This window comes from Artemia franciscana, chromosome 5 (genome assembly GCF_032884065.1).
Source record: "Artemia franciscana chromosome 5, ASM3288406v1, whole genome shotgun sequence".
In the NCBI taxonomy this organism is placed as follows: Eukaryota; Metazoa; Arthropoda; class Branchiopoda; order Anostraca; family Artemiidae; genus Artemia; species Artemia franciscana.
The window spans coordinates 51,642,604-51,667,787 of NC_088867.1; the positions used below are offsets into that span (position 1 = coordinate 51,642,604).

General features: G+C 33.5%; 3 protein-coding genes across 11 annotated transcripts in view; all 3 read right to left on the reverse strand.

The window, feature by feature from the left end:
• The window catches only part of LOC136027570 (cap-specific mRNA (nucleoside-2'-O-)-methyltransferase 1-like), a 46,998-nt gene extending 41,605 nt beyond the window's left edge, over nt 1–5,393 (reverse strand). For all 3 annotated transcript variants that reach the window (XM_065704949.1, XM_065704948.1, XM_065704950.1), the window contains exons 1-2: nt 5,193–5,393; nt 3,317–3,475 (exon numbers count right to left, since the gene is read on the reverse strand). In XM_065704949.1, the coding sequence (XP_065561021.1) occupies nt 3,317–3,475; nt 5,193–5,198 (165 nt within the window). In that variant the 5' untranslated portion in view covers nt 5,199–5,393. The remainder of the gene's footprint in view (nt 1–3,316; nt 3,476–5,192) is intronic.
• LOC136027568 (microtubule-associated protein futsch-like) overlaps nt 1–25,184 on the reverse strand; it is a 682,876-nt gene that overhangs the window by 316,799 nt on the left and 340,893 nt on the right. The gene's annotated exons all lie outside the window — the stretch shown is intronic.
• LOC136026798 (uncharacterized) lies at nt 5,391–24,859 on the reverse strand. Its single transcript, XM_065703498.1, has 4 exons — nt 24,787–24,859; nt 15,673–15,719; nt 7,048–7,250; nt 5,391–5,466 (listed from the first exon to the last, which is right to left on the reverse strand). The coding sequence occupies exons 1-4, from the start codon at nt 24,830–24,832 to the stop codon at nt 5,391–5,393; spliced, it is 372 nt and encodes a 123-aa protein (XP_065559570.1). The 5' UTR covers nt 24,833–24,859.

The following is a 25,184-nucleotide window of genomic DNA, read 5'->3' on the forward strand; positions in this document are numbered from 1 at the left end:
AATAAAAACAAAATAAATAATTTAAATGAATTAAATTCAATAAGAACAATTAAAAGGCAAATTAAAAGAGCCCCAAGTGAACAAAACCAAATGAAATATGTAATTGCTATAAGCATGTGTAGGCAATCTTTCCAGATAAGGTTGATTTTCAGCCAGTGAATAAATAAAAAGATAAAATTCAAGGCACAAGAAAACATAATAGAAGGTCTTAACTGAAGTTTTACTAGAAATTTTAAGATATTTAAACCAAAAACAATGTTTGTTTGCAAGACTACTAATTTCTGGGAATATAAATGTGAGAAAAGCTTTAAGTTAGCCTGCCCCCTTTATAAAAGGAGAAATAAACATTCAATAGCTGAAGTCATGCAGGTGCACAGATTTATTGGGGGATGAGGAGGGGGGATAACTCGGAAAAAATGGGTAAATTATATTATACAATAGAACTTTAAGAACTCTGAGGTTTCAGGGTTTACGGACTCGAAGACCCCTCTCCCTTAGAACAAGCCTGGTATCGTTGGAAGAATTGCATCATAACCGATATGTGGGTGCATCAGCAAGCCTTTAAAGAACATAACACCTTTATTTTTTATTTCGAGCTCAGATAATCTTGATGAGCTTTAGTCCTATTTTCAGAAATTTTTCGAGCTTTCACATTGAGCTGAAATAAAACATTTGGGCTTAATTAAGATTGACTGTGGTTGGACCAAAATATATTTGTAAAATTTGTCTTCAATTAACTAATAATAAAAGACCTTCCGAAATTCACCAATCGATAGAGAAGAAAGTAGATATTTCGTTAGTCATTTCATCCTTCCTGTTCGGGTAAATTAAAAATGTTAGTTTTTTTTTGCACCTTAGCGAACGTCGTTTTTTTTTCTTCATTATTTTTCTTCGTCATTGATTTTTTCCCTTTTTTGTCATACTTCAGTTTATATGTCCTTTCTTAGTTAGTCTTGAAAGTTTAACCTGATATTTCTTTGTAGTGAATTAAAAAGTAAGCAGTCAACGGTCACTTCCTTCTTGACACGCTGAAGAATATGTGAACACAGCCATATTTTAGGAGAGGGTACTAGAGGGGACATATTTTAGGAGAGGGTACCCTCGAGTAACTAAGGTACTAGTAATCCCCAGGGAGTAGAACCTGGAAACAATAAATAAATTTGGACAGTTTTTTCGCTCAACCCGAAAAACAAGGGAAGGCTTGGAAGATTTTGCAGAGAGTTATTAACCATTAAATTATATAAGAATAAATTAAATCAACTAAAGAAATACTTAAAAATACAATAATTAAATGAATTAAATAAAATAAAAAAATAGATAAATAACCAATAATAAAATCCCTGCTGAAATCCCCCAAAGAATCTCTTGTGGATGATTCCGCCTGAAAAGTTCTCCTTACACTTTTTTCCCTCAGCCCAAAAAACAGGGGAAGGCTTGGAAGATTTTGCAGCAGCCTGAGAAGAAATTTGTAGGGCCTAAGGAATTTTTCCTTATCAAATAATTGCCTTTCTAGTGAGAGAGGAAACTTAAGTGCATAACAAATTACATTTTGTACTAATTATTTTTTAGAAGGGGGGATCCTTTGGGGCAATATTCTAAGGAAAATTCTAAGTTATCCTTGAATGGCTGAAGAAAATATTAGATGATTTCGGTTCTAGTACTTTTACCTACAACTGTCAACACTGACGAGCATACGCCTCCGCTGAAAGATCTAAAATTTAATTCCGTGAGGAGGCATGAGGTTGGAATGAGGACGAGCTTACTGTCTACTAATAGGTTACTAATTGGAATGAGGTGATTTAGCTTACTATAAAAATAGGATAGTGGATAAGGAAAAGTGGAAAATGCAAAAATGCAAGAATCGGAATGAGGTTCCTCCAAGTGTTATAGCTCTTGATGCTACATTCTACGACTTTAGCATATGCTAATATCCTTTTAAGGATATATCCGACTTTAGCATATGTTAATATCCTTAGAGATTTAAGTATACTCTAAGAGCAGATTCAATGAATCTAGGAATAACTTATCACTGTAGGAGTCTTCTAAGAACAGATAACAATCTATATTTTACATCAAAGAATCCAATTGACCGCGATAGGTCGTGTACGGACGTGTTTTTGCACGAGATAGTTTAATAGTTTATTTATACCATTTTGTATTTACAGAATTTTTAAAGTTTTCTTAATAAAGAAGAAAAACAATTTTTCCGGTTGTGAGAATTTTTACAACAAATGTTGTGATGACATTTATTAAGTCATAATGTCGTGATGTCATGATTATTTATAACCACAAATAATGAGCCATCAGAAAAGCTTCTAATGCTTTGAAAATCTTCTAAAGAATTAGAATATCAATATAAACATTTAATAAAAAAGTCAGCATGAAATTAACCAAATTAAATTATTTTAAAAAATTGAATTTATCAAGCGATTAAATCAAACAAGACTGCAATGAGACTAAATCAAGGATTTGTTTAGCCAGCAAATTAGTTAAAATCACAAATGAAAAGTCACCAATATTCCTAAGAACTGAATCTAAAGAATTAGCTTATGAATTAATATTTATTATTTATAAAATTAATTATGATTCTATTTATACAATTATTCATCAAAGTCAATTAATCATTATTTATTATAATAAGATATAGAACCATCATTCATCAATTAATAAAGATAAAGAACTAAAATAAAATCTTAAATTTTAAGAACTAAATTTTAAAACCCCTTTACTTCTTACTAAAGAGACTTACTTTGGACACTTATTATAATTTAAAGGGATTAAGAGAGTTACAAACCTGATCAAAAACCTAACTATACTTAAGTGATTATTAAGGTTCTTTAGAACAGTCATTAAACCTCCGAGTATTTTCTTACTTATAGTAACGTTTCACAACTTTTTTTTACTGAACATTTTATCTTCGTATGCAATTTTGAGACAGTCTTACCGTTTTATTAAAAAGAACCATACATCTTAAAGCATTTAAATTTAAGACAACAATAAAATTTCAACATTCAATAATAACATAATTTTGCTCAAATTATTCCATATTTTACAGTATCTATGAATTCTTTATAAAAGGGAAAGCAAAATTAATTTAAAAAAAATTTAAAAACTGAAGCTAACAATTTAAAAATAATAAAAATTTCAATTTTAAAAGATTTAACAGATCGATTCAAGTTTAAAAATATAAAAATGAATATCACAAAATTAATGTAATTTTAATTAAACAAAATTAACTAATTTAATTTAAATTTATTAATGAAATGTACTTCACTATGTGACGATTAGGTGCAATTATGATAAAGGTGATACAAACCTCTGCTGATGAGTCCCAGATGACATTGGCAGGTGCAAGGACGTCTGGAACTTTGGAGCCAAGGCCCAAACGACCTCTTGTTTGGGTAGTTTCAACAGGGGCGACCCTACCTTGCTTCAGTTTCCCGAGGCCTAGTCCTCCTGTAAAACCCATTTTACTCTGAAAGAAGAAAACAGCTATTATTAGTCATCAAAACCAGCCTCAAAAAGTAGTAGCAATTTTTTTTACCAATAATAATATATAACCGAAATATGAACACAGAACAGAAATATTGAGTGACAAATATTATTTCATTTATATATGCTCACTCAGCTTCTTAAAATCATCCTCAATAAAAACGGGTCAAACTCACAACTATGGATCACAGCCATGTTTTTCTAGTTACAAGATAAAACTTGCTTGCTTTTTTCCAGAGGTAAGCAGGATTTGGGAGGAAGCCCAATTAAACAGTAATTTTTTAGATGTTTTTTTTTAACGGTACTTTTTTTTACATGCTTTTCACTTTTTTTTTTTTTGGAGTAACAAAAGAGATATCTTTGCATAGAACATAGATTGTTTCCACCACTTAATGCTAGAAATACGATTGTGCAGTAAAATGAGCCAAATTAGCACCAGACAATTAGTGATAGGAATAGCATAGTTTTAGCTCATTAATCTACTTGAAATTAGCCTTAAAAAAGCCGCTTAGAATGCCTTAGAAAGCTTAAATCTGAGCTAATGGTGTATGAGAAATTAAATTAAAGAGTAACCAGGAAGTTCTGCACACATAAGAAAGTCTCCCTATGAGACTTGCAAGAAAATGCCAGCCCTAATAAAACACAAAAATACAGAATTTTCTGTTCTTAAGTGTCTGCCAGATAAAAAATGCATGTATGTAGGAAGTGAGGAGTAGAAAAACGTATGACTTTTTGAGGTTTTTCCTCTGGCTTCTTTTCCCGTATAATACGCCTATTTTTGGTGTTGCTTTCCAAGCTGGTCTTCGAAATTATTTAGGTTTTTTTTCTTTCTCTAGTTTTCAAATATTCTTGAATTGAACGAGTTTGAATTTTCTTGAACCAGTTTATTAAACGTGTTATTTTTTTCTAATTTAAGGGTAAAGATTTATCCTGGAAGGTGGGTGGATACAAGACTGTAACACCAGCTGGACGATTGGGGACCACGCTCATCACTTTGAAAAACGGTAACGACGAAAATGCTCTTCTAACCAAATATGAGGTCACGGACAAACCCTTTGCTCTCAAGGTAAATTAAATGTATTGATACATATTAACACAAATTTATTGATAAATTGAAACAGTCTATCCAGCATCAAGCAGAATAAGAGTAAGAAACACCCTGATCTATGTGACATACCTAATTCTGAAACCAGCACGTGTGGCGTCTCGATCCTCAACGTAAAGTGATTTTTCTATTCTAAACAAATTCTTACAGCGTAAACCTCCAATGAAATTGGCTAAAAAGTATCTCTGAAGCTCTTGATATCAGTCTAAAGACTGATATCAAGTGGGCCACAAACATCATAGACCTTAGCCAGCCAGGTTTGATCTTTAGAAGCTAACCAAGGGGCAGAATCTCGGGACGAAGCCTGGGGAACAGTATCAGACCCAACGAAGCTGCCATGGATAGAGTAGAGCTGTTCCTGAGACCAAAACAACTTTACGCTGCGTCTCCCTGGAGCTGAATTGGCATCAACTCAAAACACCTTGTCTAGAATAAAATAAAAAACCCTGAACATCAGAGAATTGTAATATTATTATACAAACAGAATAAACTCAAATTAAATTTTGACTAAAACAAAGATATTGGGTGTATTGAAAGCCAGGGCCCATTTGCGAAGGAAGCGGTGGGTCAACCTAAGCAAACAGAAATTAATTACCATCATTCCAACGGCTTTTGAGCTATAAACTGGTTCTTGCTCTTCGCGTGTTTTGATAAGCTTCCGATGAGAAGCTGGGACGTTTTCCACATCATTATCCACCTTTCTTTTACGCGAGTTGGAAACAACAACTGCCCCATCTTGCCGTATAATCGCAGTCTTGGAAGTCTGGTGGGCATTCTGAAAGATAATTCTAGATTAAAGACAGAATGCAGCACTTTTTCCGCTCTTGAATAATGGCATATTCTGGGGGAAGACCGGAGGACCATGCCGCCTAAGGAAAATAAAATTTATTAAAACATGTCACGAAAGGAAGGATTTTCCCCTGAAAAGAGCGTAGAAAGATTTTATGGCCGTATTATCCCTCCTCCTAGTGAAGTCTTGTACGATGGCCTCACCCATTCCCCCTAAAAAAAAAGTGGAATCTATTCTTTGTTACAGGCACATTGTCAAAGAAAAAGAAGGTTGTTAAAAAAAAGAGAAAAAAATAGTAAAGAAAACTACCTTATTAGAGCAATACAGAACCCCATTGACTTAGAAAAGAAAAAAAGAGTCAGTTTTTGATGATTTTCATACACATGCTAGTATTTAACATAAAGAAAAAAAATTTCATCTTGCAACAAAATTAATACTTAAAAAATTAAATTAAGCACTGAATGAATATTAGATGTTAAATTTATAAGCATAGCGATTACAAAAAAAAATCTTTTCAAATTCTTTTTAAGTTAGAATTTCTCATCAAAAAACTAAAAGCATGATATTGTTTGTCAAATGTCAAGTCTCCCTATGAGACTTGCAAGAAAATGCCAGTACCAATAAAACACAAAAATACAGAATATTCTGTTCTTAAGTGTGTGCCAGATAAAAAATGCACGTATGTAGGAAGTGAGGAGTAGAAAAACGTATGACTTTTTGAGGTTTTTCTTATAGCTTCTTTTCCCGTATAATACACCTATTTTTTGTGTTGCTTTCCAAGCTGGTCTTCGAAATTATTTAGGTTTTTTTCTTTCTCTAGTTTTCAAATATTCTTGAATTGAACGAGTTTGAATTTTCTTGAACCAGTTTATTAAACGTGTTATTTTTTCTAATTCAAGAGTAAAGATTATCCTGGAAGGTGGGTGGATATAAGACTGTAACACCAGCTGGGCGATTGGGGACCATGCTCATCACTTTGAAAGACGGTAAAAACGAAAATGTTCCTCTAACCAAATATGAGGTCACGGACAAACCCTTTGCTTTCAAGATAAATTAAACGTATTGATACATATTAACACAAATTTATTGATAAATTGAAACAGTCTATCCAGCATCAAGCAGAATAAGAGTGAGGAACACCCTGATTTATGTGACATACCTAATTCTGAAACTAGCACGCGTGGCGTCTCGATCCACAACGGAAAATGATTTTTATATTCTAAACAAATTCTTAGAGCATAAACCTCCAATGAAATTGGCTAAGAGGTATCTCTGAAGCTATTGATATCAGTCTAAAGACTGATATCAAGTGGGCCACAAACATTATAGACCTTAGCCAGCCAGGTTTGATCTTTAGAAGCTAACCAAGGGGCAAAATCTCGGGACGAAGCCTGGCGAACAGTATCAGACCCAACGAAGCTGCCATGGACAGAGTCAGAGCTGTTCCTGAGACCAAAACAACTTTACGCTGCGTCTCTCTGGAGCTGAATTGACATCAACTCAAAACACCTTGTCTAGAATAAAATAAAAAACCCTGAACATCAGAGAATCGTAAAATTTTATACAAAGAGAATAAACTCAAATTAAATTTTGACTAAAAATAAAGATATTGAGTATATTGAAAGTCAAAGCCCATTTGCGAAAGGAGCGGGGGGTCAACCTAGGCAAACAGAAATTAATTACTATCATTTCAACGGCTTTTGAACTATAAACTGGTTCTTGCTCTTCACGTGTTTTGATAACCTTCCGATGAGAAGCTGGGACGTTTTCCACATCATTATCCACCTTTCTTTTACGCGAGTTGGAAACAACAACTGCCCCATCTTGCCGTATAATCGCAGTCTTGGAAGTCTGGTGGGCATTCTGAAAGATAATTCTAGATTAAAGACAGAATGCAGCACTTTTTCCGCTCATGAATAATGGCATATTTTGGAACTCGATTGACTTAGAAAAGAAAAAAAAAAGTTTTTGATGATTTTCATACACATGCTTGCATTTAACATAAAAAAACAAATTTCATCTTGCAACAAAATTAATACTTAAAAAATTAAATTAAGCACTTAATGAATATTAGATGTTAAATTTATAAGCGTAGCATTTACAAAAAAAAACATAATCTTTTCATATTCTTTTTAAGTTAGAATTTCTCATTAAAAAACTAAAAGAATGATATTGTTTGTCAAATGTCGTGGTCCAAAGACAGCCAAATTAGCAGAAGGCAATTGGTGCTAGGTAAATCTCTAGGCTCATTAGTTTCTAGTTTCCAGGCTCATTATTATGCTTAAATTAGCCACAAAACCAACCAAAGACTGAGTTTTAGGAGTCTTATGAGTTTTAGTGAGTTTTTTGAGTTTAGCATTTAACAAAAAATTTATAAGCTTTTCAAGTTAATTTTAAGTGAGAATTTCAAATTAAAAACTACAGAATGATATTATTAGTCAAATGTGTTGGCCTAATAGGGCCAAATTAGCATCAGACAGGTAGTTTTAGGTAAATCTTAGGTTTATCTCATCGTTGTGTTGCGGGAGTGCCACTTTGGTTTTGTCCCGTTTTTTTTTTTCTATGCCGCCGATCTCAGCTTATTCGTGGAAACTGGTAAGGGTCTAACCGGTGCGGTTTTTTTCGGAAAATGTGGACCTCAGGCCGGATTGGTGAATATGACATTGCATTTTGGAAAGCTCCGCAGAACTCTTGCCTGGGGCCAAAAAGGATGGTTTTCGCTTGTCCACGAGTCAGAACCAATGGTGTGAGAAGTGAAGTGGAGTTATATAGCCTATGTTAGAGAGGAGTATCTGAAGTTGTACAGCCAAGCTTTCGTTTCATCAAACCATGTTTCTGCTTTCGAGTGGAAAGCTCCATTTTAGCGGGCAAGCAGGTAGGCACCACTTTCAAATAGAAGATGGACTAAAATCTATGTGTTAAATATATGGGGCAGTTATACGGCCCCACAGCAAATATATCTTCTTTGAGTGATAAATAGAAAAATTTCCAGAAGCAAAAATGTGGCATTTTCCCACGGGTCCGAAAGTGGTGCCATCTATTGTTTCTACCCATTTCTGTTCGTGATTTCAGCTGAGTTTATCATTCGGTTTTTCGGACTTGGGATTGCGGTAGAGGAATGGTATCAGATGTGCCTAATAAACTTTAAACGTTCTCTCATTGCTAAAGAAGTTGGAGCTTATCCTTTGCTCCTTTCAAAGTGGTGACGTTATAAAGTTGACCTACAGCAAAAAAAAAAATTAACTTTTGAACTAAGGCAGATAGAATTTTTTTTCGAAAGCAATCGATAGCTCTTGATGAGCTGATCAAAATATATGACATCCATTTTTTTGGTACAAAAATTCCTTCATGAGGTATACCAGTTTGAAAGTTTCAAGGGGTTGACAACTTCAGTAGTAAGGTACACACTGAAACGAAATCTAGGCCGATACAAATTGTGAGACATATAGAGGACTTGTAAGCAACAATCGACTGTTAGATAATAATCACCTTCGGCAATGAGGGGTTGGTAACTTTTGCTAGTTGGTGTATCTATTAATTGTTTCCAGTGTATTTGATGGTAAAACAAATTTGGTTCCGGTGGTAAAACATGAAGGGGACTTGTGAGTTCTAATCTGCTGTTAGGCTACAGTCATCTTTAGCGATGAGGGGTTTGCAACTATGCTATTTGGTGTACCCATTTATTTGTTTCCAGCGAACTTGATGCCTATCACGCGAGAGGGACTTATAAGTAAGAATCAATGAGGGGTTTGCCACTTTTGCTAGTTGCTGTACCTATTATTTGTTTCTGGTTTATTTGATGATTAAACCAATTTGGTTCCAGTGGTAAGAAATGTAGGGGACTTGCAAGTAATAATCGGCTGTTGGGCTACAATAATCTTCAGTGATGAGGGGTTTGCAACTTTGCTAGTTGGTGTACCCATTTATTTGTTTCCGGTGAACTTGATGTCTATGACGGGAGAAGGAACTGCAAGTAAGAATCTGTTCATTTTCGGCTACAAATTTGTGCAAATTGGTGGACATTGTCTTCGATCTCTTTAAATCTGAAAGAATTAAGTGTTTACACAACGGGTACAAACGATAACGTAAAACAATGCGGTAGTTTGGTAATAATTAGTGTCACCTATGGTACTTTAATCCTGAAAAGTTACGAATGGATTTATAATACCAACTAGATTATATAAGATATTGTTCCAAGTTTTCATCCGTCACGGTGTCTACGATTGAAAAGGATAAAGTTCAACTGGCTGCAAAGTCAATTTAGTCCCTTCTTTCGATATTATTTTGTAGTTGTTGTTTTTTTCAAGGCTGAGGAATAGCCTTTGGTCATGTGACAGCTGATTGGGTTCTTGTTTGAACATACCGTTTCAAAAACTTTGATAGGCTGACAACTTCATCATTTAATTGATAGTGGAGAAACAAGCACAAACGAGAATGTAAAACAATGAGATAGTTTCATAATAATTAATAGAATTTTCAGCCTTTTTAACAATTAAGCAGCTAAGTTTTTGTATATAATACAAATGTCGAACGGGTCTATCCTGTAACGCCAACGAAAAGTTGTCAGGTATAAAGTCTTGAAAGTATTATTGATGATAATGATGTATATCTGAAGACAGTGCTATTCGTTTTATTTGAACGATCAATTAATTCCAACAATTAACTTAATCAAATGTTATGTCTAAATTTATAAAACAATCATAGACATCACAATAGTAAAGAACGATGTTGGCACAATGTATTTTTTTTAAGACCAGAGCACTTCGTATAGAAGGAGTTGTCGTAAAAACTTAAAAAGGGCTCATTCGGATGGAAAAAGAATCGACTATTGCCCTTTTTAATAGTCAAAAGGGATTGGAGGGCAACCAACCCCTCCCACATCCCTCATTTTCCCAAACACTTCCAATAAAATTTTGAGACAGCTATTTTATTCAGCGTAGTTGAAAAGTCCAGAAATTATGTCATTGAGGATGAACCCCCCCCCCAACCCCCAGGGCAAGGGTTATAAGTTACGTCCTGGGGCCATATAAGGTTTTAAAAAAATCTTTATTCAAGAATAATTCCACAAACAGAGATACAGGTGAATTTGGATCGAACTCAATTGATAATAATTTACTGAGGTGAAATAAAGTAAATTTCATTTCACCTAAGAGCTATGACCTCTGTCCACCTGATATGTCAAATAAATCTAATGAACTGGAACCGAAAAGGTCAATGAGATTTACTTCCGCTGTTGCATTGAAACAAATAAGAGCAATAAACTATATGTAATTAGTTTATTGGGTATAAATTTTGTTTGTTTTTATGATGTCTTTTAGTTTTACTGCTGATCATGAACACTGTATATGTGTTTGAAATATCTAGTTAAAATTTAATATCTGTTCACTGTCGATTAAAAGGTTTCATCCCTATTTTGAACTGTTATACTTTCGTCATGGAAAGGCAGCGTGGTCTTCGAAGTTATCTACGTCGAGTATATGGGGATAATGTGACCAAGGAGGTGTCTAAATATATTAACACCCATAAGAAACACGGAAATGTTATAAATCAACAAGATTTTCTTCATCAATGTAAAAAGAAAAGGATTTTGACACCTTCAATAAAATTAAATCTACATTTAGGCAGTTTTAAAGGAAAAAACTTCGAAAGAAGTCTACATTTCAAGACTTTAAATCATGTGGTTGAAGATAAAAGGAGAAAAAGAACTTTATTAGTGAAAGATAAACTTTTCCTTGAAAATATTATATCAAGAATGGTGAGTGCAAGTGATTTTTGTTTTACTCAACAAACAACACGAAATCACTTTTTCAACCTTTCCAGAGAAATATTCCTTAAAAAGTTTTCAAAATTATCGGAAAATAAAGCCGTAATAATTCGTCAACTCTTGGACCAGGTGTAATTAATTTTTCATCAGGGACCTTAACATTACAAGAAAAATTCGTATTATATATACGTAATAAAGAAAAATTCGTATATAAGGTAATATACGCATGTCACTACTAACACTATTACCACGCCTACTTTTACTAATACTACTGCAACAAAACTACTCAAACTACTACTTCAATAGCAACAACTTGTAAGGCTTATAGTATTAAGATGAAAAAAGTCTCAAAAGGTGGTCAAAAATATACATCAGCAATATTTTCGGAACGGCTAACCATGCCAAGGTGAAACTTCTGGGCATCATGAAATGGATGTTACTACTGTTACTACCACTACCAATACAATAATAACAATGCAACTACTTTTCCTACTGCCACCGAAACTACCGTGATACTAGTATTATTAAGGATAAATCTATGAAGGTAAAATTTGAGAGAATATTGATGGCAAATTCAAACTAACAAAAGACATAATGTGCATTTACATTGTCAAAAGAGCGTATGTTTAGAATTGATATGTGTATTAAGTTGGAACACTGTATGTAAAAGGGGATATTGAACAAAACAACAAAAGGTGATATGTTCATACTACTGCTACTACACAAGCTAAGGGTATTAAGATGAAGCTTTCAAGGAATAATTAGGCAGATGTTGAACTAAATCAAAACGAACTATGACCACGGAGATTGTCAAAAGGGTGACAAAGCAATATCACAATAACGGATTACATTATTAAGTTAGACCTTTCAGAGTAATTTGTGGTGGATTTTGAACTAGAAAGAAGACACTATATATATACTTGTAATACTTCTTCTACGGTTACTGTAACTAACGACAGTAAGGGCAAAATTGAAACTTTTAGGGAACGTTTAGGGGGAGTTTCAATCGAACGAAAAAACTATAAGCAGGCAGGTATTAAAAGAGTATGTAAACAATATCATAGGCAACACTGCTCTGTTATAACTAGTAATATCATTGGTATCTTAAAGGAGCTGATTTGATTGTAAATTAAAAGTTCTAGGGCCCTTTTAACGATTGGAGCATGGAGCATGCTATATTTCAATTAAACAAAAAACTATAGGCATGAAGATATTAAAAGAGAAAGGCACCAATGATTCGACAGTGCTATTTCGGAACTACTGTCGATAACTCTGCTTAGCCGTGAGTTAGAACACCATCTTTTGAAGCCTTCGTTATATTCTGACAATGAAAGACGTTGACACTATATCCAGGACACCCAGATATAAAAAGAATATTCAATTCAATCAGTTTCCTGTTTTCGACACAAAATGAGCTCCCAACAATTTTTTAGCTATGTAATGTTCAAACCGTCTTTACTTGGTTCTTTTTTTTGGCAAAAGAAAGTTGGGATCGGCACCAATGCATCAAGATACATCTGATCTTCTCTAAAATGTAGCCATATTGGCTTTTTCTTGATAAAATTAAGTGAAAATGGCAGTTAATATTATATTGACGAAACTATGTTCCAAGTGTTGGAAATTCTTGTCTGATGAAAGGGAATACCAGACCGACTAAAAATGTTCCTTTAGGTAACTTTTTTTGTATCTTTTTTTGTAACTTTTTTTGTAACTTTTTTGTTCTGTCGAAGTTGTAGGCAAAATCGCTCCAATTTAAGAAAATTGGAGTTTTTTTTACCCTTTTCTGATAAAACTTCAAACTTCTAATCATACAGTTAAATTCGTAGAGGTTTTATAACTTTTTTTGGTCTGTTGAATTTGTAGGTAAAAACGCTCCAATTTAAGAGAATTGGAGTTTTTTTTACCCTTTTGAAGTTTTCTGATAAAACTTCAAACTTCTAATCATACAGTTAAATTCCTAGATGTTTTGTTACTTTTTTTGTAACTTTTTTTGTAACTTTTTTTGTTCTGTTGAATTTGTAGGTAAAAACGCTCCAATTTAAAAAAATTTGAGTTTTTTTACCGTTTTCTGATAAAACTTCAAACTTCTAATCATACAGTTAAATTCGTAGAGGTTTTATAACTTTTTTTGTTCTGTTGAATTTGTAGGTAAAAACGCTCCAATTTAAGAGAATTGGAGTTTTTTTTACCCTTTTGAAGTTTTCTGATAAAACTTCAAACTTCTAATCATACAGTTAAATTCCTAGAAGTTTTGTTACTTTTTTTGTAACTTTTTTTGTTACTTTTTTTGTAACTTTTTTTGTTCTGTTGAATTTGTAGGTAAAAACGATCCAATTTAAGAAAATTTGAGTTTTTTTTTACCTTTTTCTGATAAAACTTCAAACTTCTAATCATACAGTTAACAGTTAAATTCGTAGATGTTTTTCCTACATACTGAAACCCTTTTCAAACCAAAAGTCTTTAAATTAAGCCTTCTGGAGTAGAAAAAGTGTTTTTTTACGGTGAAAGCAGAGACCTTTTTTGTTCTGTCGAATTTGTAGGTAAAAATGCTCCAATTTAAGTAAGTTTCCTACATACTAAAATCCTTTTCAAATCAAAGTCTTTAAATTAAGCCTTCTGGAGTAGAAAAAAGTGTTTTTTTACGGTGAAAGCAGGGAACTTTTTTGTTCTGTCGAATTTGTAGGTAAAAAAGCTCCAATTTAAGAAAATTGGAGTTTTTTTTACCCTTTTCTGATAAAACTTCAAACTTCTAATCATACAGTTAAATTTGTAGATGTTTTTCCTACATACTGAAACCCTTTTCAAACCAAAAGTCTTTAAATTAAGCCTTCTGGAGTAGAAAAAGTGTTTTCTTTTATGGTGAAAACAGGTAACTTTTTTGTTCTGTCGAATTTGTAGGTAAAAAAAGCTCCAATTTAAGAAAATTGGAGTTTTTTTTACCCTTTTCTGATAAAACTTCAAACTTCTAATCATACAGTTAGATTTGTAGGCGTTTTTCCTACATACTGAAATCCTTCTCAAACCAAAAGTCTTTAAATTAAGCCTTCTGGAGTAGAAAAAGTGTTCTTTTACAAAACCTGTTGAATCATCGGTACCTTTACCCTAGATGAACAATATCATAGGCAGCGCTGCTCTATCATAACTAGTAATATCACTGAAATTTTAAAGGAGCTCATTTGAATGGAAATTAAAAGTCCTAGGACCCTTTTTAAGAGTCAAAAGTGATTGGAGGGCAATCAGCCGTCCAATTCTTTTCCCCTTAAAAACACTAGGCTATATAAAAATTATAAGCGAACAGAAATTAATTTCAAAACATTTTCGACAAATTAGGTTTTTCATAGAAAATTAAAGAAGTCAATTAAACCAAAAATGGGCAAAAACAGAATCAAGTAATCTACAAAGCGTAACACAGCCACAAATCATCATCAATAAATAAATGAAACCCAAAACGAGCAAAAATTACAATAAATGACAGAGTCAAGCTCAAAACGAGCAGAAATTAGCAAGGTTATAACTTTGATAAATTAAAAACTACCAGGATTTTAAAGAATAAATATGAATATATATATATATATATATATATATATATATATATATATATATATATATACATATATATATATATATATATATATACATATATTAAACTGACAGTGCACATTCGTTGGCACTTTTTTCAGTATTGTGCAAAGTATATTCTGGCCTTGACAAGACATAAGGGTTGTGAGTCCCTAATCATGTTTATTTTCTGCTCGTTCTAAATTTGGCTCATTTGCTTTAATTTTAATTTTTTTATTTATTTTATTTAAATAATTAAATTTATTTTGTTTAGATTTAGTTTGATTAAGGTTTCATGTATTTATTGATGCCGATTTGTGGTTGTGTTACGCTTGGTAGATTATTTTATTCTGTTTTTGCCCAGTTTTGGTTTAATGGAGTCCTTTACTTTTCCTTGAAAACTAATTTTGTGGAAAAAGCTTTTTTAATTAATATTTTATTAAACGATTATAGGTTAAAAGTGACAGGTAACCACAATAAATTGTATGATCATTTCATAGACTAAATTTAATTTATATGAATTGATTTATAAAGATCAAATGTTTCTGAATAAGCTTGCTATTAAAAGGTAATATTAATATTACTGGAAGAAACTTAAGATAGACGAGCACACGCACCGAACGTATTTGTTTCCAAAAGAATTGCTCAGTTGGACATCTGTCTTGTATATATAAGTTTTGACTAAAGTTCTCATCATTTTTTGGGGGTGCTAGTAAGTGTCTCCAAAAAGAAATCTACTTTGGGGTAATTAGAAATTAGATGGCGATATTGTCCACATACATTCTATATATTTTTGAATTTTCCAGTGTCTACACTTTACAATGCTATATAGTTCTTGAATTTTTGTAAACTTTCAGCAAAATACTGGGACCAAGTTTTATGCATATCCAAAATATTATGTACAGAGAAATTTACACCACCATTAGACCTGTCCTTAAAAAAAAAAATGAAAATATAGCTTACCTCTCCAGAGAATGGGCCTGTTATTTTCTTGTCCGAGTAGCTTATATCTAGAATAAAGAATTCTTTACTTTAAAAATCTAACCTTGGTAAAAATCTTAATAATATTTTTTTCTTGTTACTGAAACTATTGAATTAGATACAGGTAAATTAGAGCCAAAACATTAACATGCTGAGTAAAACCCTTTTTCTAACTGTTTGGCCTATTTTCAAATAGTCCAACGAAAATAAGTGGCCCTTAACAAGCAAAGCTTCTTGGGCCGAATAACTTTTTTGCGTTTTTAATAGTGTTTTAGTATTAATAAAAAGATTGACGATGATTGATTGATGAAAAATGTTGCCAACGGTTAAAAAGTATTAAATTTTCGGGCAAAACCGAAAAAATCGATTACCCACCCCCCTTCATATGTGCAGGTATGTAAACATGTATTTACAAAAGATTTATAATAGTAAAAAAATATATGAAGGATGATTTCAAGTGTTCTTTTCTTCACATAGCCGTATATAAAATGGGGGATCTAAATCTACAAATTTGTTTCAGACACAATAAGTTTTTCAGACAAAAATAAGTGACCCTTAACAAGCAAAGTTTCTTGGGCCGAACAACTTTTTTACGCTTTTAATAGCGTTTGAGCATTAATAAAATGATTGATGACAAGCGTTGCCACCGGTTAAAAAGTATTAAATTTTCGAGCGAAACCAAAAAAAATCAATTATCCCAACTCCCTTCATATGTGCAGGTATGTAAACATGTATTTACGAGGGATTCATAAAAATAAAAAATAAATGAAGGATAATTTCAAGTGTTCTTTTCTTCAAATAGCTGTATAAAAAGTAGGGGATTTAAATCTACAAATTTTTTCAGACACAAATCTTGCATAAATCTCACAATTAAAGACATAATCTTACTAACTAAACATACACAATTTTACAAATTACAAATAAATCTTATAATCAGAAAGGCACTTTCTGCATGCCCTGAAGTATGCACTGTTCACTGAAAAACATTTGGTTGAAAAAAAAAAAAAACTTTTTTTTTGTTGAAAAAAAAAAAAAAACTCTTGTGCAGTATGTCAGTTGATGTATATAGTGGAAGAGTAAGTCAGGTAGGAGGGCTGCTCACAAAACTACTTCAGGCTGCATGAGATTTATTCACTTGTATCTAATCATGATCGTTTGAACTTGAGGTATAGGCCTATGTAATATTTTAAAAGAAGCATTTTATGTCATTTTTGCAAAATTTCATAACCAAATTCAAACTGTATCAGAGATAGCCTAACTTTTCATAGTGTCTTGCCAATTCGAGCTATTTGCATGGTGATATTGGAAGTTATTAAGTTGTGCGTTTTGTTTATTACTACTACTGATAACTACTCTATGCGTTTCCACTATAATTTTATTTGTTATATTCTGCAAACGGACCCTGGAGAAATTCACGTAATTCACGTGCAGTAAACGTCTGTGCAATTGTCTTTTCCGTGCAAGGCTTTATTGCGCTTTTGTAATACCATATGCTCTGAAAGTTTCTCCTTTCTGGATTATTTTGACTGAAAAGGATAAAAACACAATCGATTCAATGTTCTTCAAGTATGGAACATACCTCTGGACTCTTCCTCTGTGGCTAGAGAACACGGGTGTTTCAGAGAAATATAAAATAGCGGACCCCTTTGCAGTGATTAGCAGTAGAATTAACCAGTTCAAGTGCACATTAGATCCATACCACAGTATCTAATGCGCCACAGTACTCTACTAGTGGCACACTAAGTTTGTTGTTCTGTGTTGTTGGAAATACAGTACCTCTTTTATTTTGTTTCTAGTATGTATGCTCATTCTATTTATTCTATCTATTATGTTTCTAGTTCATTTTAGTATGTATGTGTGCTTTTCTTTCTTTCCTTTTTTCTTCTTTTACTCCATCTTCGTAAATTTGTTTACTTGATGATGGGCAATACAAATCATTCATTATAATTATACTTGTTTTGTAATCAAAAAGCACAGTACTTAATGCTATTTCCATTAACAAATAAATAATGCCAGTCAAACAAAAGCAGTAATGTTCTTGATAAAAGACTTTCTGCTATCTTAGAAAATACTACAACAAAGTAAATGAAACTTCCATGAATAAATTTAGGCCCTAAAAATATCCCAGTAATGTGTTTCCAAGGTACTATCTATACCATTCCCTTATTTCTAAGTCTTAGAAGATTACATAGAAAACAACATGGAACATTTAAAGGACAGGTACATGGCTCATGCCCCCAAGGCCTATTTAGTAAGAGATATGTTGATAATTTTCAGGCCTATAGCCTCCACCAGCTACACTGTCAAGTCAAAGGCTAATCAAAATATTGTCACCATATTTGCCAAATCTCCAGAAGAGAAGGAGCCCCAGTTGCGCCACAAAGGCTTAAAGGACTTAAGCTCTAAGCTAAGCAAAAGATTGGGTAGAACATTTTAAACATGCACATATCTAACAAAACTTTACACAATACTTTAAGCTATAAACCTAAGCTCTAAAAATCTGTCTAATCTTGGATACGAATTCTTAATATTTAAAACTGTGTATCTAGATCATAAACAGCCACTATTATGCATAGGATACCTTCAACTAAAGACAAATGGTGTGAAGCAAAAGACTGTATTTAAATACTTAAAGAAACACTCCCACATTAGTTGAATGAAAGTACTAAAACCTTTACCATATATCCCCATAAACTCAAAAGAGCCAGTAACAAAATAAACAAGAAATGGGCTAAATATGAGAAATACCAACTATAACAGAGCCAGAAATTGAGAGGCAGTGTTGGTGAGACCTACCTTCATTGAATATGAGGAAAAACAAGCAAATTCTATCAAACAAAATCAAAAAGCCTACTGGAGATGCGTGTTCTCCAGCAGACCAAATAGCTCTTATCAGAGATTAGCTAACAAAGCAGGGACAAAATAACACTTCCAGCTGAAACAGCAAATAAACTTCGTCAATCTTTCTCAGCAAACTTTTGTGAGGAAGACTCCTATAGGCAGGTTAGGTAAAATCAATATAACTAGAGCAAGAGGTCCTGATAGGATTCATCCAGGATTCCTAAAAGAAATGGCAAACCTCATAGCATTTCCATTAACTAACATCTTTCAGACACCTTTAAATACATGTACAGTCCTTAAAGATTAGAGGACTGATAAGGTATACTACCTGTATTCAAAATAGGGAAGCATACAGATACAAAGAACTATAAGCCTACCACTATGACATTTGTCCCCTCTAAATTATAGAAGGCATGATAAATGATGCTATCATACAACACACGCCTGCCAACAACCTTTTACCCAACTACCAACAGGGTTTTAAGAAAGGCAGGTAAATGAACACAAACTGCTTGATACAAATGATGACATTCCTCAGCCCATTGACAAAGAGATTCCAGATGACCTTTTTCTGAATGAACAGGCTAAAGTACTGGAGAAGGTCCCTCATTATAAACTGAAGCTTAAACTAGAATCCCAGCAATTAAACAATGAACCTGTCAAATGGGTTATGGCCTTCTTGAAAGACAAAATATGAGTTATTGTAGTCTATAGATTTTATGGCTCATTAGTTTACTCCAACCCACAACCAGTGAAGAATAGAGTACCCCAGGGCAGTCAGCTTGGTCTGGCAGTATTCAACATCTACACCCTGATTACTCAAAAAGCAAAATAACTTTCTATGCAGACTCCAAGCTTGCAGGGGCTACTGATATTCCTGAAGCAAGTACTTCTCTGCAGGAGGCTCAGGATAACCTAGCATACTGGTCAGATAAGTGGTCGCTGGTCACTGCAGTAAAATGCAAAAAAAAAAATACAAAATGCTTCACATGGGACTTAATAACTAAGAACAACATTACCTATATAATAACCCCATACTCAGCAGTCACTCTAATCTAGCACCAGCAGGTGAGGAACATGATCTTGGTGTTATGATCAACTCCAAGCTGAAGTTTCATTAGCATACCTTCTCAGGTGCTGTGCACAAGGGGATGTCTTGGCACTACCAAAAGAACATTTGTTGGCCACAACCAATATTTTATTTTTAAAAAAAACAACTCTACAACACAATGGTATGTTCATGGTTGGGGTTTGGTATGACATTGGCCTCCCCTCAATTCAAAAGAGATAAGAAATTGAAAGTGCTGTGCAGTGTGCCACCAAAAGCCACACCACCCAACTCCCTCGCCATAAGAGACTTGCAGCATTGACAATTCCAACCCTTGTTTACTCAAAGAAAAGGGATGACATCATCACAGCTTTCAAGCATCTGCAAGTCAATCCTGCTGCAAGCCTTCTTCCAATCAACCCTAACCAGGGAGCCTGGGGAAACTCCCAGAAAATTACCCAACAAACTACCAACTACAGAGAGCACTACCACTTCTGTTTGACCTGTATTGTCCCACTTTAGTTGCTGATAGTACAAAACACCATGATATGAAGCTGAAGACAATTCTGGAAAGGACTTGTGTGAAAGGCATAAAGTTCAATAAAGATAATGCCTCTTTGATGCTGAAACAATTCATTACTTTGGTCATATACTGACAAAAAGAGGTATGAAACCTGACCCTTACAAACTTAGGACAATCAGAGAAATACAAACCTCCAAAAGCAAAGGTGAGTTAGACTCACCTAGCAATGTATAACTATTTGTCAAGATAAGCTCCAACCCTTTCTACCTTAAACAAACCACATCCGGAATTAGTAAAGGCAATAAAGTTTGAATGGAAAGCAGTGGACAACAAACCAAGAGTCAAAATCCAGGAAGCTATTTTCTGCTGGGCATTACAATCACCTGCCCATATGTCCACCAATACATTTGCAGTAGAAAAGTCACTGTGACAACATATATATATATATATATATATATATATATATATATATATATATATATATATATATATATATATATATATATATATATATATATATATATATATATACCACTATTTCCCCAAAGACATCCAATCAAAACTTTAAGATAGCCATCTGTTTAATAAGGTTTATACAGAAAGAGAGATTGTATAAACTTTGAGGGGGCTAATTTTTAGTGAGGGGGCTAATTGGATTGGTAATAAGAAGTTTTAGTACCCTTTTTAATAGTTGAATGTGATTGGAGGGCAACTAATCCCTCCTTTACCCACCATTTATCCAAACATATCCAGTAAAAATTTTGAGATAGCCATTTTGTTCAAAATATTTGAAAAGTCTGGGAATTATTTGTTTGAGGATGACGGTCCTCCAACAGCCCTCAGGGCAAGGGTTGTAGGCAATACCCTGGGGGCATATGAGCTTTATACAGAAAGGTGATTGTATAAACTTCAGACGGGGGCTCACTGTACTGGTAATCAGAAGTCCTATTGCCCTTTTTAAGATTCAGGATGAATCTTAAAAAATCAGGATGTGAATACCCCCCTATAAACCTTGTATTTTCTATCTAGTAAAGAAAAGGTATAACTTTTGCAGTGGAGGACACCTGGTTAAAAAAAAACCCCGTTTGTCAAGTTTTCAGTCAAGTGAAGATCATGTTGAATCAAGTACTTGCCCATTAGACATTCCAATTGACTTGATTAAATCTTTTTCAGGATGACTAGTTGATCCTTGAAGTCTGTCATAGGAATATTAAAAGTGACCCTGTTGAAATCCTAACCCAATGTTTGGATGAATCTAAGAATTTAAATAGGACAGTAAATCCCACTAAATCACAAATAATGACAATCAACTTCTTGAAATCTGCTCATGTTTTTGCAACCCAATCCCACGCAAAATGCTAGTGAGACAGGTTAAGCTCCTTGGTCTCACAATTTCTAATGATCTTAAGTGGGACACACATGTTTCCAACATTGTTAAACAAGCATATGTTTCACTATCCATGTTTAAGCTGCTAAACAAATTTAATTGTCCTAAGATACATTCCCTCTGTGTTTACTTATCCTTTATCAGGCCATTTTTGGAATATGCATGTCTGGTCTGGCATTCACAACTTTGCAAATGAACTTAGAGACAAAATCAAGTCAGTCCAAAAGAATTTGCTCAGGATCATTTACAAAGAAGGTGAAATTTGATACTCCTTCTTTCTTAAAGCTGCAAGCATTACCACCTTAAAAGAAAGGAGGGAAAAAAATTGCTTGCTTTTTGCTAAATCAGTCATTTCCAATCCCCATACTGAGGACTTACCCCCTGTCATTAGACACTGACTCCCTCAGTCAGTCTCCTTAGCAATCCCAGCCTACTCTCCAATCCATGCTGTTACAGAGAGGTTTCATAATAGTTTCATCCCCTTTATTCTGGTTAATGTCAAGTATACTGATTTGTCCTTTATCTTTGATGATTTCGCCTTTTTAATTCCTTTTTAATTTTAAGTTTTTAACTTAATGTACTGATTTAAAATTTGCTTATTTCTTAACTTTTACTGGCACATAAAGCAAATTTGGCTCTCTAGAGCTTGTGTCTATAGTTTTAAAATAAATATTATCTTATCTTGACTGTTTTCCAACTACCAAGGTGTTGTTCATTATGACTATCCTCCAAAAGGAAACACCATAGCAAAGGAGTAGCACAATGATGTTCATTGCTGTCTACAAAATGCTATGCAAAGACAAAGACCCAGATTTAAAGAGTCTGGTAGTAGGAAATTGCATCACAATAATGCATCAGCCTATTCAGTCTTGTGTGGCAGCTTTTAACCAAACATGATATCCTAGTGTGGTTTCTCAGCTCCCAATTTTCCAAATCTAGCTTCATGTAATTATTTTTATTCCCAAAGATAAAAATGGTGCTTAAGGGTAAATATTTTCAAGAAGTAGTTGAAATAAAATAATAAGCAACAGAGCAGCTATGAGGAGTTTCTAAAAATGACTTCCAGAGGTTTTATTTTAAAAATGGCAGGAATGTTAGAGAACATGTATAGACTCAGAAGGAGTATATTTTGAAGCAGATTCAATTAAACGGCTTTATCTAATAAATGTGTATATTTTTTAACAGTCTTGTAACTTTTGATAAGACTTTGTATGTAAACTATAGACAAATTGAAAAACTTACAGCCCTTTCCCTAGAGGCTATGGAGGGGGAGGGACTTGTAATCCCCTGATTCAAATTTATTAGGGCATGTAATTTTGATGAACAAAATGTCCATCTTAAAAATTGTTTTTGAATGTCTTTGGAGAAAAAGGGGTTATGGGAAGGGTTAGTTGCCCTCTATTCTGTTTGGTCACTTAAACCTTTAATTTTTGTTCAAATGAGCCCTCTTCCAATTTTCTTAAACTCTTGCTTTGATACAATCATCCCTTAGGGAAAAACAACAACAAACAACAAATATTCATGATCTACCACACTGACTTTTCATCATAAAAACAACAAACTTGGGTATGTTTTAATTTTTCAATTTTAGCTTGAAAGATCCCATTTTACTGTAACTCCTGTAACTGTAGCTCCTGAATATAGAACTGATTTATTCTTAAGGATCAACAAGTTTTACTGTCTTAGGTAAGTTACCTGTTGTTGCTTTTATTCATGATTAATCTTTGGTTTTTAACTAATCATAGATGAGAGCTTTAAACCTTTGCATTAGGGTTCTGTGACTGTATTATAGTTAGAGCAGGGGCATATGCACCAAAGGGTGCACTTTAATGCCTAGATTTCATAACTATAATTATGCCTTTAGATAAATACAGAATTAGCTCTAAGAAAGAGGAGGGATAAGGGTAGAAATTGATGTTTCTTTCTGAGATTTGGGGAATGTTTATGGTCCAGGTTGATGTTACAAAAGTGAAGGTTGAGATTAACAGGTAAAATTCTAGTTTAGTGACTTGTTGATACCTTGGAAAGGGGTTAGGTTAGGAAAATGATACTTTCAGGGATGGGTCTACAGATTAAAGTATATCCCAGGAAGGTATTTTAAAGCATCCTCCTCCTTTCTTTCTCCCTCTAGAGGGCCCTGAATTTGCATACATTTTTTAAATTTGCCTACAATTTTGGCCATGGATTGTACATATATTTGTGTTTTGATGACTAAAACATATAGGCTATTTGGCTTGTCAGTAAAATTCTAGTTAATTGACTTTTGCTATCTTGGATAGAGGTTAGGTTAGGAAAATGAAACTTTTAGGGATGAATCTACAGACTAAAGTATCTCCTGGGAAGGTATTTTGAAGCAACTATCTCTACTCCTTCTACCTCTAGAAGGCCCTCACCTTTGATGACCATTAAAAATATGTATGTTATAAAAGTGAAACCTTGCAAAATAGATCTTCTGCTTAATTCAAGTACAACAAAATTGTTTTCAGCTTCTTAACTTTGCTCAATCCCATTTTATAAGGTTTTAAGGAAATGCAAATACATTTCCTAAATTTTGAAAAAAAAATATAGCTTAAAATTATACTCAAATAACACAAATTGAAATTTCGGAAGTAAAGGCAGAGAAAAAGCAACTAATAACTGAAAATTAATGTAAAATGTTGTTTTGTCAAAATTTCAATAGGTATAAACCTGTCATGGAGGCAAATTTCAGGGCCCTATAGAGGGAGAAGGAGTGGAGATAGGTACTTTAAAATACCTTCCCAGGACATGCTTTAGTCTTTAGATTGATCCCTAAAAGTTTCATTTTTCCTAACCTAAACCCTTTCCAAGATAGCAAGAAGTCAATTAACTAAAATATTACTGTCTTGTCTGCTGCTTTAATTTGTTAGTTAGGCTATATTTTAGTATATTTTGACTAGCAAGCTATTGTGTACTGATTTTAAGTGGATGATTAGAATTATTTTTAGTTATTTCATAAGTGCTGACTATAGATTGTCTTATGTTTATGTTTTGGCAGCTAAACAAATATTTGGCTTGCCTGTTGCCCATTTTGAAAATAAATCGAATGGAATAATACAGCATTGAGCTCAAAAAAGGAACTTTGCCCAAAGATTATATCAGGCTTGAAGAAATTTAGATAACTAGGCATGTTTTTAAGTTTTCTAGCCTACTTTCATCTAGGCTATAAAACTTCCACTAGTCCTAACCTATGACTGGGTTAATCACTATCAGCGCTAGTCTTCTAAAAACAGACTAGTAAACAAACAAAAAAGATAAATCTTGTATAAAACGCCCCACCTATATCTTCTGCTTCTGATTCAGAAGAGGCTGACAGAGATGACATTTTTTGTATTTTCAAATTCGACGCTTTTACGAGCTAATATTTTAAAACACATTTTAGACGCAAAATTTTCGGACTTTTTCCGTAAACTTCATTTCTGAGTAAAACGTGAGCCTGTTTACGAGTTTACAAGTAATTACCGTCACTTCACTTTTAGACAAATATCAAATGAAACTAGCACAAAATTTCTTTTACCTGACCTACATGGTAATCAAATTAGCCATCCTTGTTTCAGACTGCCATTCCATAACGTATTGCCATGGGTGGATGTATGACTCATAATTTGGGTGGAAGCAGCAACAAAACTTGGCATCCCCAATTCATGCTGTTTGACCCCTTGCCCTGTAATTAGTGC